The sequence below is a fragment of the Zootermopsis nevadensis genome, unplaced genomic scaffold (assembly GCF_977971745.1).
Source record: "Zootermopsis nevadensis isolate Lab colony 2312 unplaced genomic scaffold, Znev_1.0 Znev_ptg000002l, whole genome shotgun sequence".
Lineage (NCBI taxonomy): Eukaryota > Metazoa > Arthropoda > Insecta > Blattodea > Termopsidae > Zootermopsis > Zootermopsis nevadensis.
In genome coordinates, this window is record NW_028259134.1 from 16228076 (window position 1) to 16249044 (window position 20969).

The 20969-nt window shown below is 36.9% G+C and overlaps 2 protein-coding genes, 1 long non-coding RNA gene and 1 other non-coding gene across 4 annotated transcripts in view; 1 reads left to right on the plus strand and 3 right to left on the minus strand.

The window, feature by feature from the left end:
* LOC110836971 (uncharacterized) overlaps positions 1-20969 on the plus strand; it is a 249532-nt gene that overhangs the window by 33316 nt on the left and 195247 nt on the right. The window lies entirely within an intron of this gene.
* Positions 91-6137, minus strand: LOC110836973 (cytochrome P450 6k1-like). Its single transcript, XM_022078738.2, has 5 exons — positions 6002-6137; positions 2537-3516; positions 2081-2302; positions 968-1219; positions 91-548 (listed from the first exon to the last, which is right to left on the minus strand). Exons 2-5 carry the CDS (start codon positions 3468-3470, stop codon positions 376-378), a joined length of 1581 nt encoding a protein of 526 aa, XP_021934430.1. The 5' UTR covers positions 3471-3516; positions 6002-6137; the 3' UTR covers positions 91-375.
* LOC110836975 (putative cytochrome P450 6a14) lies at positions 7309-14582 on the minus strand. The gene is made up of 5 exons (XM_022078739.2): positions 14389-14582; positions 11561-12516; positions 10906-11127; positions 9550-9801; positions 7309-8352 (listed from the first exon to the last, which is right to left on the minus strand). Exons 2-5 carry the CDS (start codon positions 12489-12491, stop codon positions 8177-8179), a joined length of 1581 nt encoding a protein of 526 aa, XP_021934431.1. The 5' UTR covers positions 12492-12516; positions 14389-14582; the 3' UTR covers positions 7309-8176.
* TRNAK-UUU (transfer RNA lysine (anticodon UUU)) lies at positions 20873-20944 on the minus strand. Its single transcript has one exon. It is a non-coding gene; the product is annotated as a tRNA-Lys (tRNA).

The window sequence follows — 20969 nt, forward strand, 5'->3', positions numbered from 1 at the left end:
TCTCAATTGAAAGACTTTCAGCGGCCTTCAGTCACCATAATTTTTTTCGTTTTATAGTGTATAAACACAGGAATCTCACCTTCAGCTTGCTTTAGTTTTCTCGTTAATTAGATATTTATTTGTCATGAGTATGTTGAACAATTCATTTTGTTACAGTTGGTATGTTATATTAGCTGTACGAGAAAATTACTAAGTATGATCTCTTATTCTAAAAATACTTGACTTTTAACTGAACAAAACGTTGTTCTGAAAACAACTTACAGCTTATGGAAGAGTTTCTGAAATTAAACCCAATAAAAATTTCGTATGTTCCCATATATGTATAAATGTTGAATTAACTCTTCTGTGACTCGTGTCATTTCTTGTCTGATTCAGTTACTTGTCTTGCCTGTTCACCAACTTAAGCCACATTCCACCTGCAGAGGTTAGTACAAGCGCATTTTTATCATATGCGAGTGGTACTTGGGTCTTCTCGGAAGGTTGCACGTCAAAATTCGAAATAATACTAATGAGCCCGACTTTGGTCTGAATTAGCCCGAATCTCATTCCTGAAACACAAAAGCCACACACAATATATTGGCCAGATGCCTCAGTTTCTAGAAACATTCTTTAAGATTTTTACAACGAATAATATTTCAAAACTTTATATATAATTATGAATATATGAGAATATGAACACCAAACCACGTGGTGTACTATGTGTTTGTAACAAATAGACCTAATTCGGGGATCACAATTGTAATCATGTGTTTTATGTTATGTTTTTGTCTTTATGTTTCAGCTACTTATTATTTTGGATATATACGTATAAAGCAACTTCCTTGAAATATGTGATATGAGATTCTCTTTCTTATGATTTTATTTTATTTCTCAAAAGTGAAACTGATGTTGTAGGCATCACATGTTGTAGCTGAGTCATCAACATTTAAAATTACTGCACAATCAAGTGAATTATCAGAAACTTGACCTATGCAGATCCTCGGTCCTTCCCCAAATGGAAGGTAGCTAAACGGCGGTCTATTCTTCTTCTCTTCTTCACTGAAGCGCTCAGGGTCGAATCTTTCAGGGTCAGGGTAGTACTTAGGATCGTGATGAAGCCCTAATATAGGTAGCAGCACTTGTACGCCTTTCTCCAAAGTGACGTCAGTTCCTCGAAGTTTGATTGGCTTTGTACACTCCCTGGTAAGGACGGTCACTGGGGGGTATTTTCGTAACGTTTCTGTAAAAAAGATAATATATTATTTGTAAAACTTTCCAATTGGATGGTCGATTCTGTGAATAGCCGCTCGATGGAATTACGTATTTGTGTCCTTGCACGCTTGCTCGTGTGTGGGCGCTCATGCACCCGTAGATCTTGGAGTGTGTACAACGTTCAACATGTTATTTAATTTTGATAGTGTTTTAATTATTGTCATTGATAACCCATTCAGTAAGTTAACTGGCTACTTGCTGTTCTCAGTGGGAGACCTGCTATTTTCTTCACAATCAGACCCCTCTGGGGACCAATCAGGTTTCTATCTTTACTCATGTACCAAGGGTAAAGCTGGACACTCATCTGCATCTAGGTTCGGTGGAAGTCAATAAGTAGATTTGATGTAAATGATCTGATATTTGTGAATTCGTAGAAACGATATAAATGAATGCGTATTGCTGATGTAAGTGAAAACATGGACGTGATTAAGTGAATCATCGTAGAGCTGTTTCCCTTTCCGTTTTGGCGGTTGAGGATTTTATTACATTATTTTGTGCTCACTGAATATGGGTAACTGATTCCACCTTTCTAATCTATACCTTTAAGGGCACGTTCACATACTACGATACCATATGTTTACGTGCCTGAATCTGATGTACTAATACTACATGAACACTGATCAGTTTCCAGTCAGCTGGGTCCCTTCGTCCGAAACAACAACATTTTAGTAGGACTGAAAGTAAAAATAGCTTTCATACAGCGATTTATCACCCATATATCACGCAGCTCTGGACATGTAGGAGGTGGATTTCTGTGACTTGTAAATATCTTTATTTCTAATTGGCTATAGCTAGTTAATAATTTCTTTTCATACAAGAAGGAACTCACCATTTACTACTTTGTCCAAATATTCCATCTCGAAGATGGATTCGTAAGTGATGTTTCCTCCATGTTTCCCCAGCACTGTATCGATTTCAGCCCGGAGTCGCTCCTGGATATCTGGATTCAGCGCCAGTTCGTACAGGCAGAAAGTCATTGTGGTTGATGACGTCTCGAAGCCGGCGAGAAAGAACAGAAAAGCTTGTGCCGCTATTACATCCATTGTTACTTCTGAAATGTAAAATACCGATAAGAATGCTGGTTCTGTAATTGAATTCATTATTTGTCTCTCGGAATTTTTTTTCGAATAAAGTGAAAACTTCCTCTTGAATTCTAATAATATTTTTGAAACCTGAACAAGGACACTTAGGAATGTTCAAAATTTTCTCAGTTGTAATTTTAAATATAAAGTCCAGCGTCTTATTGAGAAATGCAAAATAAAACTTTTAAGATACGATGACTTACCAAATGGTGCGTTACTGTTCAGTTCGTCTGTTTCTTTCACCGGGAAATTCGTATCATTATTTTCTACTGCACCCAGTGTTTTGTTTTTGAGTTGTATCATCAGCTGCATGAAATCATTTCTCTCCACGTTATTTTTTTCGCGATATTCCACAGTATCATTAACCATCTTCCGAAAGTAGTTGCTCACATCCTTTGGAATGAAGGACAGTTTCAAAGTGTAAACTAATGAAGGATACAAAATGTTTAGAATGGACGTCAGTCGTTGTCTAAAATGCGGTTCAAATACTTTTCTTCCCCAGTTACGAAAGTCAGCATTCGGGTTTTTCAGACAGTTGCACTGAATTCCAAAAGCACACAAGGATATGACGTCTGTACTGTATCTTGCTAAAAAGTCCTTTACTTCAATTGTTTCTCCGTTTCTGACAATTTTCTGAAGAGAAGTATGCAGTTCCTTGCCACATTCGACCACGCTCCCAAACATCGTCTTTATTTTCCCAGACGTAAATATTGGGGTCATTTTCACTCTCAGGTTCCTCCATTTCGGCCCAGATATTGAAAACAGATGACCGTTTAGTGGTTCAGATTCTTCATCAAATTTAAGTCCTCGCGCGAAGTAGTTTTTGAAGTCTTTAACGAGGATATCTTTCATAATATCAGTATCCCGTACAAGAAGAGACGGGTTAGTGAATCTATACAGTCCTCCTATTCTGTGGCCCTCAAAGGCCTTGTAGAATTCGGTGACTTCGTATTCAGGATTTTTTCCAAATAGCAAGGAGTATGAGAAGTTGCCAAATGGAGCTTTAGGTTTTAAAGTGAAAACACCACGTTTCTCCCAGTAGGAGTAAGATATTTTGAAGTACACGTACAATGCAGCTAGTACAATACTGGAGAAAATCCCCAGCTGCAGAAGCCATCTGTCCAGTGTCTCCAACATTTTAAGATTTACGAAGATGGGTAGAGTTCTTCAGAATTCACCCAACCTGTTTCGGGAAGGAAGATACAATATGTGAGAAATGTGATTTTGTTTGTTCGGTTAAGTTAATGTCACTGAAATAATATTTTCTTGAGCAATAATGTGATTTTGAAATTGAAGTGAATGATAAGGAACTTCTTAGAAAATCTATTATAATTGTTGTCTTCTGGGTTGCGACGCAATTTGGTCTTGAATTCCTCCGTCATTCTCACCGATGTGTAAACTTCAATCTCATATTAGTAAAAATGCAATACTATCGATACAGTAGTACGAAGTGGGACCGGTCCTAATAAATATTATTTCATAGAAGTGTCTTATTATGAAACCGTTGCAGGATTGTGAACAAGAAATTATCTAATACGTATGCGATAATAAGACGATTATTTTTAAGCCTAAGGCCACATGATGTACCAAACAAAATTCTTTTAAAGCTTTACGATTTTCCGTCGTAATTAATTTAATAGATTTATTTGTAACAGTCGTTTTCTTAAGAAATGGAACTGAAAAAAATTATCTACTGTACAGTTTATGTTGGCATCAGTAAACAAGATATAAGTGATGTTTCGTTTTGGACCGAAGTATTAAACTTTCTGTTTGTTAAATGTAATGACTTCCTCAATTCAATATTTTTTTAAAATTTCAGAAATATTTGGTTTATCGATGGATAAGTTTTGGCTAGCCTGAATTACAGACGCCTTTTGGATTTCGTCTTTATAAACATAAGCTAGACAGTTGTTTTATTTTTTAAAAATATTGGAGTTTTTTAAACTTTATTAAACGTGTGTTATACTTCGTATGCGATGTGTCTGGAATTAACTTTGCATTACTGTTATTTCGAGAAAAAAATCTAATTTGCCTTTTGAATTTCGATTTTCAACGGAATCTCGTATTAATTTTAATTGTATTAACAATATCAGATGAATAAAATTTGTGAAGCCCCTCGTTATTTAATTTATTGATTTCCGCGATGAATATGCAAATGTATGCTACCGAATTACATTTACATTCCGTAATTTGATAATATTTGAATTACGATTTGTATTATCCATGATCTGACGAACCGTTCTCTATAAATGTGACATAATAGCTGCTAATTTCAACCTACACTTTTAAAATAGAATTCGTGATCATGGAAACAAGTCAGCTACATAAAGATACGATGTTACTAGCTGCGTATGTTTGATGGGTTGGTAAAGTATGCAGTAAATGGTTTTCTAGTAATAATTTTATCTTGCAGAATGTGTGAACGTAACGAATTATAGTAATACGTTTCACTTTACTTACCTCGTTTCAGTCAATAGTCTTCGCCATAAACATGCACGCTTGCGGTCCTACTCTATTTCGTGGGCTACAGTGGGCTAGTTTCAGAAAATTAAGTAGAACTTGACTTGAGCGTAAATAAAGCATGCATAGATCTTTTTATAACTAATCCGACACTCCCACATTTGGTCCTCATGTATTCTAAATGTGTATATGTTCCGATCACTGTTTTTTATTCTACTTCCCTTATTGTATTGATAAAGCTAAGTTTATGATAGCGTGTAGGTGTTCATCCGCCCTGATAAATTTTGAACTACGCTAATAGAAGCCAGTTTACATTCATACTTTTCAATTTATCTTCATTAATAATAGCAGAATGGTGTCTATGTGTGGACATAACTTGAGTCTTTCAACATAGGGGCCTGTAATTCTGTATGGTAATGGATCTTTTATAAAAAAAATTGTATTGAGTTTGTTATTATTCTGAATCGGTGCATCACCACACGGTAGACAATCAAATTAAATAGTCTAGGCGTTCAAGAAAAAGAATATTAAGGCAATGAACGAAAAAAGAAAGTGAAAATTGTGTGGTGAAACCTGGTTAAAACTAAAAACAATTACGTTTTACTGGAAAGAAAACACAGGAAAGTTACATTTTAATAAAAAGGAAAGATTGTTATTTTAAGACTCTAAAGATTGAAGTTTTAAAAGTGAATTTTAACAATGCGTTTTGCTTTAACAAAGTTAAATGAAGTGATCAAGTGATGCATTGGTAGATTTAATACTGATGCGTGATTTGTGATGAAATAGTATAATGCTAATGCGTATAGAGGAGGCCTAAAGGTTATTATAAAACATTCGCCTTGATATACCATAGTCAACAAGGTAGTTTACACGGAAGGATAACTAGTAGAATTGTTACAAGATTTAACATGATGTTAACTACCCTTCTATAATCACTGAAAAATATACCTTCTTGAATTGAAAATTGTGATAGCTACACAAAGGTGATTTTTACGTATGATCGGACAAATTATATAAAAAGTTAAGAAATCGTTAAGCAATTTTATATTCGTTATACCTTCTGTCAAATAATTCTGTAGGCCCAGTACAACAATCAATGTAGAACTGCAGATTACTTTAGATCCTTATACTCACATACAAATTTTAAACACTGGCTACAAACTTAACATAGATTTAATTTTTAAATATTTAAGAAACCGCGAACTTACTTTGTAGTAACTTCTCTCGGTATTGAATGGTTCCCAGTTTCTGGTACGCCAGTACTCTATCGACAAAGATCGCACGTAAACGTTTATATGTGATGATACTTGTGACGTATGACCACTCGATAAGACTAATTATTTTGAATGACAAACAACGTGTTTAAAGAAAATAAATATCCGAGCGTTTGTGCTGATTTCACTTCATAATCATACACCATGACAAATCCAAAAGTTGGATATAATTGGCAGTTAACTATACGACTTAATTTATAGGTCCATTGCTTACATATGATGCATGCTATAATCCCCTGCCTGCTAATGACCCTAATTTCTGTTGTCTCTTACGCACTGTGCACTAGGAACATTTATTTCTGTCTAGCGTGCACCAAGGACTCTGAAAACAACGTATGATTCGCAGACGTAAACTATACAGGTTGGTGTATCCGTAATGTTCAAGACTTGTCTGGGCGGTAAATCTCCCAAATATCGACGAATATGTCAGAAATGTAACTGACGTTTTCCATCTCAAAACTAAGTAACTCCATGGAAGGAAGTTTTTATTGAGAATCTGATAGTCGCTAACCTAGTCAAGTAATTTTTCACCTTTTATGGGAAGCAAAGAGTATGAAGATATCCGTCTTCTGGGTTATTGCGCTGTGTAGTCTGACACAGCGCAATAACCCAGAAGACGGATATCTTCATACTCACCGCTGTGAGAACCTCAAGTCTTACAAGCAAAGAGTACGTTTCCTCTCCGCCTTTTAGTTCATATTCTCACTCTACTTCGCTGAAATCTTTTTAATATTATCATCCCATCCACGTCTGCGACACGGTCTCTTTCCTCCAGTCTTTTCAACCAAAACGCGTCTCATCTCCCTCACCATGCGTGCTACATGCCCAGCCTTCCCATCTCACTTGACACCATGTGATGTCTGTAGCCGAATTACTGTCGGAACCTAAAGATTTATGATCATATTTTGTTTACGAACTCTTAAACAGTCAGTCAGGGTTTTTTCGTCAGCTGTTTTGCGTGACTGGGCATGTTTTGTTTTGAATCACGATGACACAGCATGACAAACAATAATTTCAACGCGCCGATCTCTGGTGGGTCAGATGATAAACTTTTGGGTTGAGAGGTTTAATGACTTAACATACTTGAGTGTGACTTAGTGCGTCTTCTCTAATAATGCCTTCACGGAGTATATTTCTTAACATTGTCTCTTCGATTGTTTGACGATGTTGTTTCAGCGGAATTGCTTATGTTACGTCTTAAGAGATAGGACAGAAGGCAAATTTCAAAATAATTCTTAAAATTAAAAAAATTCTAAACTTTATGCGTTAAATATCTTGTACCACTCCAGTAAGAGACAAATAAAATAGGCTTGAGATCAGTAAAGATAAAATGCTTCAGAACTGTTGAGAGCTATACTAGCAAAAGCCATCCCGTTGCGCCCCATGTCGGCGCACAGGGGAGATATTTTAAAGTACTGTTATTCCCTGCATGAATCCCTTAAGGAAAATTAGGCGAATCAGAAATTACGTCATTTTACGCTGACTTTCTAGGGAGCTAGGGTAGCTGAGTCATTATAGTGTCTGACTACTTACTGTAGGACCGGGCAAGGGATTTTTCTTCTAGCCACTGCCAAGGCCTGACGCCGACCACTCTCCCCATTCTAGTTCAAAGGTAAATAAAGAGTAAAAATTATATATACTCTCCCTTTAAGCGCCTCCGTGGCGTGTAGGGGGACAGCTTTTGCAATGATGATCCAATATTTATCAATTATTTTTATCTACTGTAATCATACATAAGCATAATGAAGTAAGCTACCTTTAATAGAAATTATTTTGTTTGTGCAATGGTGATACTGGTTTTCGCTGGGCTTGTAATCCTGGGGTTCCGGGTTCGATTCCCGGAGGTGCCCGGATTTATAACTTGTGTTGGGTAAGACTGTGGTCCAGGTATCACGGAGTTTTCCTCCTTGGCATCCCAACAATTACTCCATTTTCATCATCATTTGACATTAAGCACACAGAAGAAGGCAACGGCAAACCACTTCTGGATCATCTGTCTAGGAAACATATGAACAGGTCCCTATCAGAGGGAACTTGTTCATAATGTCACCGACCTGATGGTACAAAAAAAATACTGGTTTTAAAGTGAGGTGTGAAAAGGAGGTTCCACTACATTCTATCGCTTCTGTCTGTAATCTTGAGATACAACCCTCCAAGAGGAGACAGGATGAAGCTTCTGGGATCCATCACGACTTTTTCCGGGGTTTTCTCCGACACCCGAAATTCGTAGTTGGACAGCAGACTGACGAGCCCAACCTTAGTCTGCATTAGTCCGAATCTCATTCCTGGAATATAAATTATTATAATTACTGGTTGGAGAATTTTTAATTATTCCGCTGCTTACCTAACACGATATTTCATGGAACAACTTCTTACCAGTAGGCCTAGCTTCTTTCCTTGTACGAAAGAAATGTCGTCAGCAGTGTTAATCAAGCAAAATTTATTTAAACGAAAATTAATTTGATTTTGCTAAGACAATAATTAGGGATATAGTAACGTTATATTACATATATACATATGTAAATAATGGTAAATAAAATTAAATACATGGGGCTCTACTTAATTATTTTATGTATTAAGTCATTTATTACTAGCGAAAGTTAATATTTTCCTCGGTGATTTTTCTTAAGCTGTGCTCCCCTGAAACAATGAAGTTTCTTATTTATTTTGACAAGACGAATAAATATAGGCTATATTTCCTCTTGCCAAAACATGAAAAGTTACAGAATGTGCTCTTTATTTTCACGGGATTTCTTAAACTAAACTGTACCTAGAAATAAATTAATTATATTTTATTAATAAGGGACTATATTAGCATTTACCTCTGTTGTGTTATATATACCACCATGGCGCCACATAGTGGTCGCCTTATACATTACACTGTTTATTCTAAAATCTGGTTCTTGTTGCCTAGCAATCAGGACAGGCACACAGAAAATAACGGAGAAGAGGATAATGCCATACGAAAGGGTTTATATATAAGGAAATGCACACTATTTCATCTTAAATTAACATTAAACAATAAGCAAAAATGTATGTATAAAGCAGCAGTTTCATTTGACGTCGATTGGGCATGCTTAATTCGTGATGAATGTCTATAACTAAACTTTTGATGATATAGGATTTGAGACTTTCGCGGCGAGTACAATCAATAAAATCTTCCCGGGCAATGAGCCGCTTTAACTGGTAACCGTAGTGAACCGACGTTTCGGGAACAAACTCTGTCCCCATCTTCAGGGTTCTGAGGATCCAGTCACATCAGAACCCTGAAGATGGGGACAGAGTTTGTTCCCGAAACGTCGGTTTACTACGGTAACCAGTTAAAGCGGTTGATTGCCCGAGAATTTTTATTAAACTTTTGATGCTTGGTTTTACGCGGTTTTGTTGTAGCGAAAATTCATTACGCATTCTGGAAAATAGATAGGTTAAATTTTCGAATTCGTCAGTTTCAAGTTGACAGATAAGGAGTAGGTAGAACTTACCTATACAGATCCTGGGCCCTTCCCCGAAGGGGAGGTAGGAGTACTGAGGTCGTTTGCTCTTTTCCTTGTCACTGAAGCGCTCCGGATCAAAACGCTCTGGGTCAGGATAGTACTTCTGGTCGTGATGTAAGCCCATAATAGGTACGAACACTCGAATTCCTTTCTCTAAAGTGGCATTAGTCCCAGGAATTCGGTACGGTTTGGTGCACATTCTGACCAATGCCTGCACTGGTGGGTACTTTCGCAGCGTTTCTACAAATCAGTACAACACCACTCCTTAAAGTCCCAGGTCACAAACTAGTTCAGTTTACGTATTATAACCTGGTATCCGGAAGATGAGTTGCATATGTACCAAAATTTACATTTTATTGTTCCTTAGTGAAACTGAACAAGTTAGCTACTCTTAAAGCGTGGTTACGTGTGGCATTTTATTACGAGGCTTGTATTCCACTCTCGTCTCCAGAGGTTAAGTTGCAATTGATAACATCCGACGTAAGAATAATCTTCTGTCATTTCATTCCGTGTGGATATATTACACATTTACCCACACACACACACAAGCATATACATAAACACAATATCTCCGGAAAAATGTATACACAATCACTGAATGAAATATACATTTAATAAAATAAACCATCACATATGTTAGCATTGACACTAAGTGTATTAGCGAATCTATTTAAGTGTTCAAAATATTCACCCTTACCTTCGTGGCACAGTTTACAGCGTTGAGGTCCATAACCAGGTAATGTTCCATATAAAGTGTGTGTGTGTGTGTATATATATATATATATATACATACGTTTTCTTCAGATACAGTCGCAAAAATCAGCTTTCTTTCTATAGTGTATTTATTCTACAAACGCGTTTCGGTCCATAAATAAGGTCCATGCTACTGCCGAACTCATTTCATGAACCAACTCCTATGCCCTTTGCAACATTTTGTAACATAATACTTTTCATTATGAGGGTTAGTTAGCCTCCTGTTTAACCTCAAAATTGGTTAGACCGCCCTTGTTGTTTGTCCGTTACTATTTATTCCATTTGTCTCCTAACGTCTCCATTTACTTCCAAAAATTATTCGCAGAAATCCCTTATAATGCTGCTATTAATGCATCATACATGAGTTTATGGACCAGTAGTGGTGTGTTGGGAAGAAGGTAATCAATTTTTGGATTCCATTACTGGTGATAATTTCGTAACTAGATATATTACCTTCTCAAGGACTCTGCTCCATGGAGTTGGACAAAGGACCATACAGAACTACGTTGTTGTGGATTGATTATGATAGCTGAATGTATGATCAAGTCAAAGTCCCCAAAGGTCTACCAGTTATTAATCTTGCGTTCTTACCACTTACGACCTTGTCCAAGTATTCCATTTCAGATATTGACTCGTAGCTGATGTTTCCGTCATGTTTCTCCAGCACTGTATCGATTTCAGCCCGGAGTCGCTCCTGGATATCTGGATTCAGCGCCAGTTCGTACAGGCAGAAAGTCATTGTGGTTGATGACGTCTCGAACCCAGCGATAAAGAACACAAAAGCTTGTGCCGCTATTACATCCATTGTTATTTCTGCAACAAATACTTCGTTTCGGTTTGTTCGGGTATTTTTCATGCAAATTTAAAAATAAATTAATTTTCGAAGAAAATCAATTTTTCTTTTAACATGATGTGTTAACGAGCAGAAAGTTTGTTTAATCATGAATATTTGTTCGCATCGAAATTGTTTTCTGCTGTTCTTGAAGCATTTAACAACATGTATCCTAACTAGGAAGTGAAGAATAAGACAACAGTACGCATACTGGTAGCAGTATTTCGTATTTTATGCTTGTCTTCGAGAAGGTGGCGGACTTTTTCAGCATTTTGTGCAAAGCTGTTATGTAAGTTCTTCATAACAAATAAAAAAAATTCTTTTGTCGTGTTATATTAATGTCACCGAAACATTCAAACAATTAAAATGTAGGATTACCATTTAAATAGAACATTCTCGAAATAATGTACGTACCAAATTCTTTGCTATCCTCAGCATCCAACTCCGAGTGACCACACTTAAACGCGTCCTCATCGGTCGTAGTCATTGTTTTGTTCTTGAGTTGTATCAGCAGATGCATGAAATCATTTCGCTGAATGCCGTTTCTCTCGCGATAGTCCACTGTTTCTCTCACCATTTTCCTGAAGTAGTTACTGACATCTGATGGAATGAGTGACAACCCAAAATACTTTATGAAGCCTGGAATTATGATGTTCAGTAATCTAAAAATCTTCGTCTTGAATGTTGTTTCAAAAACTTTTCGTCCCCAGGTACGAAATTCAGCGTTCGGATTTCTCAGACAGTTACACTGAATTCCAAAAGCGCAGGATGCTATAACGTCTGTAGAAAATCGTGCTAGAATATCTTTGACCTCTAGCGTTTCACCCATTTTCGCCGACTTCTGAAGAACGGCGTTGAGTCCTTTTCCACAATCCACGAGTGTTCCAAACATCATTTTCATCTTTCCAGATGTGAATGTCGGCGTAAGCTTAACTCTGAGCTTTCTCCATTTTGCTCCGGTCATTGAGAACAAATGAAGATCTAATGGGTCTCCACCTTCGCTCATAAATACTCCACGGTCATGGAAATGAATGAAATCCTTTACGATTATATCTCTGATAAGGTCAGGTTCTCGGACGAGAAGAAATTTGTAACCGAATCCATACAGACCTCCAAGTCTGTGACCCTCAAATGCTTTATAAAGTTTCGTAATTTCTGGTAGAACTCCGGTGTTCTTCATTATTATAGGTCCAAAGTTTCCGAATGGAACTACTGGTTTGTAGACAGGAATTCCAAGTTTGGTCCAGTAAGAAAATGACGATTTGATGTAAATATATATTGCTGCTAGGGCGGCGAGTACCAGGACTCCAGCTTCAAGGAGAAATGGACCAAATGTTTCCAGCATTTTGACTTTGGGCGAAAGATCCAACCTGTTGAAAAAATATCATCACAATGTTCATGTAAGATGTGTTAAAGAGAGATGTCGCTTACAATATCTAAGTCTTCTGATATTTTTAATTTGGCGCTATTAGTAAAACACTTGTCCTGTCAATTTTATATTTCATTCTGTTAATTACGGTTAAATGCAGGAACAAATAGGCTTTATTTTTATAATTGATGCTGGGAGAGACAAGAGTAGTATCCATATGAACCATGAAGTAATTTCGTAAGCAGAATCAACGTATTGTAGGACTGTATATGTATTTTAATGTGCTGGATTTATATTTAAACTACAATATTATTTGACTGAAGTGTTTCAAAGGCAAGCATTTTCGTTTTTCAATTTCAAAAGGCGTTCATTGTGCAAAGATTCACAAAAATAAGTTCACGACCGCATTAATTACTTTCATACATCGATGATGATGATGAAGACGGTCCTGTTTCGCATTCGTGAGGGATCCGGTTAGAGTTTTATCCCACCTGACAAATGATATTAACGGAGATCAAGGCAGCTTTTTTTTAAGTCTTTGCATTTCATTGTTAATCATCGTATCACTTGACGGTAATATGACCTTAGGACCGATAAAAAGATTTTAATTAAACCAATAAATTCAAATCTTGATAACATATAAACCATTACAGTTTGTTAAATTGCATGTGTAACATTGTCTTTGATGTTGAGCACGAATATGGCGACGTTGCGAAACTTGAGGTAATGTAATAGTAACACTGACATATAATATGTCACCTCCCAGTTTTCACATCTCAAGTTATAATGTTTCGTTAAACAAAAATTGTTCTAGTGATCGCCATGATTTTATTTTCTATCTTCCTGTCGCGAAGTTTGCTGCCTCCATCATAAGAGTGCGTACTTTTCGAAATCTACCACCCAACTAAACGTAACGCCACTGCAGTGAATGACACCAGTGTCACACCCACATACAAAGTTTTGCACCGCCGACATGTTGGTATTACTGACAACGTATTTTACACATGAAAATGACTGTCTTCTTAGGTTGTAACACCATGTGTTCTGGTAGAAGTTTACAGATGTTTTAGATGTGCTTGCAGCGAGGGTTATGCCGAATGTCGGTAAACTTCTACCAGGTTACATGGCGCTACAACCCAGAAGACAGCCATCTTCATCCTTGATACACAGAGTACCTCAAACCTCACTTGTTAAACGTCTTTATCAATATTACAAGTAAAATTCGCGAGAAATATGGCCTTTTGAGAGTTTCAGTTCGTATAGGAGAAGTTTCTGTGCATTAAATTGTACGGACAAACTACGTATTTCCACTCCGATAAGTGTAAGCCTACCGCTTCGGGCCGTTGATAGGGAGGCCGATTAGGTTTGAGAATCTCGCGGCGAAGATACGACCTTGGTCATCAGGGTAGTGACGTCGTTTAGACTCGTCAATACGTATGCACCAGCGTTTCGGAGAATCATACCGTCTCCATCTTCACAGCTGTATGAATCTCCAAGCGGAAGATGGAGAAGTATGTTTCTCCAAAACATTGTTATCCACCTGTGAGTCCACACGGCGTCACAACGCAGAAGTACAACATCGGCATTAGAGAGACCTATTTCATACGTATTTTCACTCTTTCCTTGCACATAACTTATAATCTGGACTGTATTTGGCAATACCATTGTCATAAGCGCAATTTCTAAAGGTCGGATTAACTCGATTTTACCAAGACAGAGAGCGCAGTAGATTATATAAGCATGCAGCCATTATTGGACATGACTCTCTCAGAGGGTCCGTCCTAAGTTTCCACTCAAATCCAAGGCCAATTCCCTCCTTACATCACTATCTTCATGTTTCTGTAATTCAGTAATATGTGTATATATAACTTACTAGAATATGTCTGAAAATCCCTTTCTTGCTTGCTGGATGTTTCGCACTTATATACTGAAGATATAAAAGTTCTGATTTATCTTCATTCAAACAGAAAATTCATTACACTGATAACGTTAAAACACGCACGATAATGATGTTTCATTCGTACTGAACTGCTTACAGCGGAACACGTTTCTTACGTAATCTTCGTGAGTTTTGACATGAAGGCTGTTCGCTCAAGGTTGCTTGGAAGCAATTAGGACTCATAAGAATGTAGCTGGTACAAATTGGATCCAACAGATGTCACCAGTAGTGTTAAACCATTTGAAGCCAAGTGGTAAATATCTGTCCCACCTGCCTCGCAATCTATAAAGTCTGCAGTTTCGTGTTTTGTATGATTATCGGTGCAAACAGAGATTGTTTCCATAAACTGCGTTAACAAAATGATTTTCGTATTGGTGAAATGTTGTCTCCTTTGCGGTACGGACTGAATTACTCGCAGTACTATTGCGGTTAGCCTTGTGGCGACCAAGGCGAACGTCATGCAAGACCCATACGACCGTCAGAGCGGTAATGGCGACTTCCGCTATCGTGGCGGCGCTACGGTCAGGTTTAGTTAGTTTAGTAAGGGTCAGATTTTGTTTGGTTTGTTCAGGTTAGGTTGCATTAGATTATGTTATTAATACCAGGCCAGAAAACAAAGAAATACATATGCATCTTTGCTGTTTGATATTCACTGTTCACTGGCTTTGTAGAGTGACTGTATCCAGTGTACATTCTGTATAATGTTTCTTAAATGAAAAGGAAAGCATATTAAGTAGGATTTTAGGTTCTCACGGTGGTGAGTACCATCAGGGCGATGACTCATCGCCTTGATGATGGAAGCAGTAATTACCTCCGAAACGTTGGTAAACGCCTGCCGGACTACAGCCCAGAAGACAACCATCTTCCAAAGAACATTAATCGGATGAAGAAACTCATTGCGTCGTTCTGTATGTAAAAACCCGCCATTGGAACACATCCTCATTCATATTACATCTTCGTAACCTCTTTCTTAAATATGCAGTTTAATATTATTCTCATGTCTACGCCATTCATTCTATTTATCACTTCCATTGAGATCTTTTGACGGACGTTTCGTTTGTATCTTTTAAACATACAGAACTTCTACGCATAGCCTGGAATCCGTGTTTCTCGAAACTAGGTTTAGGCTACTGATGGACGCGGTATTTGTTATTCATTTGGTTTCATCGTGTCGCAGAAACTTCCCAAGAGAAGTGGGTCACAAATGTTCAAAGCAATTTCTGGACGAGATTTATTTCTGCGTCACTTTGCTTGTACACAGTTACGAATCTGCTGCTTATTTCAGTTCGTCGCAATTTGTACACATCAGCCGTCTTAACATATCTGATGTCGGAAAGACTTCGCGCCTTTGATATCATTACAACACCGAACTTAAGAAATACGTGCATCGGTTTGACAAGCAAGACCCCCCAGGTTTGTCTTCTGACTTTTACAAAATGAGGAAAGTTATTATCGATTGTTCTTCTTTCTTTCATTTTACGATGTTGTGTCAAGTGTTGATGTTGTTTGAAATAAATCACAGCGAGAAAAGAGAATTTGGAGAGTTATTTTTGTTAATTTATTTAATGATATTTAATCATCTGTCATATTAGATATAATTTCATTAATTATTGGATTATTGTGAACCATAGACAAATAAACACTTCGAAGAGAGTGGCCATATTGTTTCAGCACTTATTTTGAAATTCTGATGGGTTTTGTATTACTTGCACTGTTTCTACTCTCAAAAATTTAGTTTGTCAGTTAACGATTTCGGTTTTTGTTTGTTAATGCGTTTATATATATTGTATGTTTTGTTAGTTCGTTATTCTAATGCTTATTTACTTGGTTACATTATTAATCACTTATTAGTTCATTACTCTGTCTATTCACTGACTACTTAATTATGTTAATAGGAAGTATATTATTTAGTTGAGTAGTTAAATTGTTCATTAATGTGCTCTTAGTTTGTACGTTCCTTATTTATACAGCCCTTTACTTAATTTCAATGTTAGTGGTTTAGATCGTTAACTTCTTTTTTAATTAACTAGCTGGTTTGTTGGCTACATAGTCACTCTATTAGTAAGAAGTAGAGTCAAGTCGCCACATTTATTTCGTGTCACTTTGCGGCTGACAGCTGGTTGATGGCTGTGTTTGAGTCAATGAGAGTGAGTAATAGATTTGTTCAGATTTTCTAAAGTAATATCAATGAGACAAATGTACGCTGTATGTATCAGAGCATAATGAGGCACTGGAGACACGACAAAAGTGACATGAATTTCCACTACCCATGTAACGCGTTTTTATTGTTTTTGTAATAGATTTGGCAGCTGACATACTTTCAGTGGGCTAACGTCCAACATAATTTGGAGAGATCAAGAAACGCTGCAAAATTAGAGTTGCAACGGAGAAAGAATCATGTAGTGTGACTAGGGAAAAGAAAAAGACAGAACATTAAAGAACAGTATATAGGCTATTATGTCGAACAGAGCTATGACCCCAATTCTTTATTATATTATATTTATATATATACCGGTGTGAAAATCGTCTATTCTTTTACGGGAATTTGAAAGCAGCATGTTGTGTGTCAAGTCGAATCCAGTGACTGTCATAGCATGATTATCTCTGAAAAATATTTTATGTGGTTTTATAAAGTGGCTGTGCTTATAGGTGTAGACATTCTTATCAAGGTTGATCAGTGGTAACACGACTGTTATCTTCGATGGATACCACGTTCGAATCTCGACATAAGTAATAATTATGCAGCCTGTTGGTTTCCTTTAATTTCTTCAGTCGCCCCAGGCTAGTACCAGGGCATTACCTTAAAATAGGCCACACTTTTTAAACCATAATAATCGCAATGAAGCATTTGTTAACTAAGGGAAGAAACACGACTGTTTCACGTGGAGTTAATTATAAATATTAGGCATATAAGTACTAATGGATGTACAGAAGTAGAAAGATTCGAGAATCTTCCTTTTTAGTTTTTTTTTAAAGTTACAGAAAATTTAAGTAGATACATGAGAACGGCTTTTCTTCTAAAGTAGGCTAATACTACGCGATCCCAAGCTGAGAGAAATGATAAAAACCAGGAGAAAATTGAAGCAGCTTCTTGATTGTCTCACAAAAGACATAAATAGTTTCTTAATGTTGCGTGTATGAGCTTTAAGGACACGTGCTGCTCATAATGAACCAATTTTCTAGCGGTGTAAAGACAGTGTGAAGAAACTTCACTCAGGGGGCCATGTTGAGAAACTGGGAGACCTGACGTGGGACTGTCTGCCTTAATTAACACTTTGAAGCCCGAAGCACATCTAAATAATATTTAAAAAAGTAAATCCTACCTCGAAGGAACACAAAAGTTCTTCAGTTCAAAGATCAATTGGCTAATGCTGTTTGAAGACACAATTCCATTTTATTTTGAGAATACAATACACATAAATTCATTCTGTGGGAAAATGTACAGTTATTTAGTGGTAAATAGATGGTACATATAGGTACCACTCGGCGTTATTGAATTTAATTTTGGTAAATATATAGATGGTACATGAAATCTATGTTTCGATAATTGGGTAAATGAATTAGTGAATGGCTGGATGGATAATTAAATGGGTGGGTGTGTGTATGCATTTATAAATGTATGGTTGAATGGATGAATCAGTGAGTATTTATTATGTAATTGTCTTACTGACACTGTTAATTGGAAATAAAATATAATATGTATTCAGTAGAATACAATTCTGTATTATTTCTTTGGTTATCGGCAGTTTGGAAAACAGAACATATCGAACTTAGGGAAATGCGTTCTGAGGATGACAGATTTTTGTATAAGAAGATACAACCAAAGGCATACTGCTAGCAAAGAGCCTGATTGGTCAATCAGTGGGTAGAATACCTGCAATCTATGTTCCTCCCTCAGAGTCAGAGACCATGTTTCACACCCATACAAAACAACAGGCAGAATTATTGTTTTGTATACTTTAATCTTCGAGTTCAGATTGAGGGTACAGAGAACATAAAGCATTCGCTATCTTAAGTGCTGAGGCGACCTTGCACACAATTGTATTTTGTAAGAAATTAGCACGAATCATAAAATGAGGTCGTTCTTATTATTATTTAAATATAGTTTCACGCTTTTAAATGAGAAGTTAAACAATAAACAACCGACAAAGAATCAAATTAACAGACTGACAAATTATATAATTATGAAATATTAATACTAGATAGTTATTTAGTTAATTTCTAAGATCCTGTTTGCAGTCCTCTAAAAAAGAATTGATAGAACCTCCTTGCATTGGTTGCTAACATTTCGTCTGGGGTTTACAAAGAGTTTTGAAGTTTTGAAATTGGTCGAAGCCCTTAACTCGGAAGTAATTTGGCCTTACAGGTTTAAGACCTGCAGAACAAATCCGATACAGAGTCCATTTATGTTTGTTGGATTTCTACCCGAATTGTTTGCTTTTATGCAAAACTGTTTAATTCTACTCACAGCTTGAACACACGCAAGACGCGGTAACTGGAACCATGGTGGGAGAGCAGTTTCATCAATCGTTCAGAGCACAAAACAAAAATAACTTGTGATAGTTTAGAAACGTCTACTTTTCTTTGCTAATGCACAGGGAAAATATACACCGTCAAAAATCGACGTGTTAGGTAAATAGATGTGGTGTTTGGAAACCCGGCATCAGGGAGGAATTGTTGCCACCGTGAGAAGGAACGAAGCATCACGACACACTCGCGCAGCGCGGCGCGACGCGGCGCAGTGCCGTCTGAAATCCGCCCGCTCTCCACTTTCCATATTTATAGGCTACATTTTATAAACACAACGGAGAGGATCAAAGTTTTATCTTTCATTTTTATTGTACCTTTTTCTCTTCTTTTCTTTTTCTGTCTCTTACTCTTTCTCGGCTTTTTTTCTTTCTTCCCTTCTAGATTACAGTCTGACCCATTACCTCTGCTGCCAACCAACTCATAAAATGAAAAGTCCACAAGCAAAACACTGGGTATAAATTCTAATGGAAAAGGTCACGTGGGAGACAAAATATAGATGAAATTTAATACTGAAATTCGTACGTGGGAAGATTTTACAATTATTTTAGTTTAAAGGTTGTTACTGCAACTTTTACACTCGATAACAAGAAAGGTGCTTTTCTTTTTTATTTAAATAACCGGGTTTTTTAACTGAATTCTTTTATATCGTTCGGCGCTAACTAGAGTGGGTCGTAGCATATTTAAAAATAACGTTTTAGAGTTTGTGTGTTTGTGCTGTGGAAAACCACGTAACATTTCTGACATTGTGAATGTAGGCCTAGATGATGTTGGCTGGGTGAGTAAAGAAAATAATGGAAGTTTATTTATAGATACAGAAAGAAGTTTAAAGAAGCTGATAGAATTGTACACAAAGAGAGGCCATTAGCCAAATGAAATGAGGCAAGATTTACTTTTTCTCTTGAAATAGAGGGAAAAATTCTTCAATCATTCCCATATTATCAGGCATACAAAAAATATGTTGTATAAAAGTGCTTCAGGACAACTGAAGTAACGTTCACACCGTTGTTTGATAGTACACTGGTGCATCACCATGTTGGTACTGTTCAGAAGTTATTTTAGTTTATTCCTATTTTGTAGAATAGGCTCCGTTGAGAGTGGGTATAACGGAGCTAGGGTGTGTTCTTTGTGCCCATGGGATAAATACTGAGGGAAAGTGGTCTAAAATTTACTTATCAAGTTTAATGCTTTATTTCAACTGAACGATGAGACATGAAAATCTCTTTTAACTACCATTAAAATAAGCATCTCAAGCCATTTATTTAACTATGAGTTTGATGTGAATATTGGTTTTAGTCATTGTTGTTTAAACTCTGCCGCTTTGAGCGTAATCGTCCAAAAATAATCCCGTCTTGCGAAATTTCTTGACGAGGTCTGAAATTGTGTGCCTTTCCGATCCAACTTTGACGCCAGTGTTCACAAACAACGTTCCTGAGATTGATCTGTGACAAACTTTTCTTGCGAGCATTTGCTGGTTGGAGAACATTTGATCTTCTATAGTAGAGCTGTAAACTTCAAAGCAAATAATGTTGTTCCCCATGAATTTAGTGTCATTTAGGAGACTAAGATGGACGTGGCATGGAAGACAGTCACGTGAATGACCGAGAAGTCATTTGCATAGAAGAGATCCCGGGTTAGAATATTCTTCGGAATACCGGTTATCCTATTTGACATTTTTGTCATTTTTCTAGTTGCCCTAGCTAGTCCTGGGACAGAACTTTAAAATGAACCACGACTGCTTTATTCCAGATCCTTCCATATTACTTTTTATACTGATTCTACCATACAATGCATTGTAATATATTGAATAAAAACGTGTATTTTAAACCCCAAAGGATTAATCATGGTACCGCCCTTTGGTGGGTTACATTGATAAAATATAAAATGTGAACGCCCGAACAGGGATTTGAACCCTGGACCATTAGGTTAAAAGCCTAATGCTCTACGACTGAGCTACCCGGGCTCGATACCATTTGGAGGAAATAAAT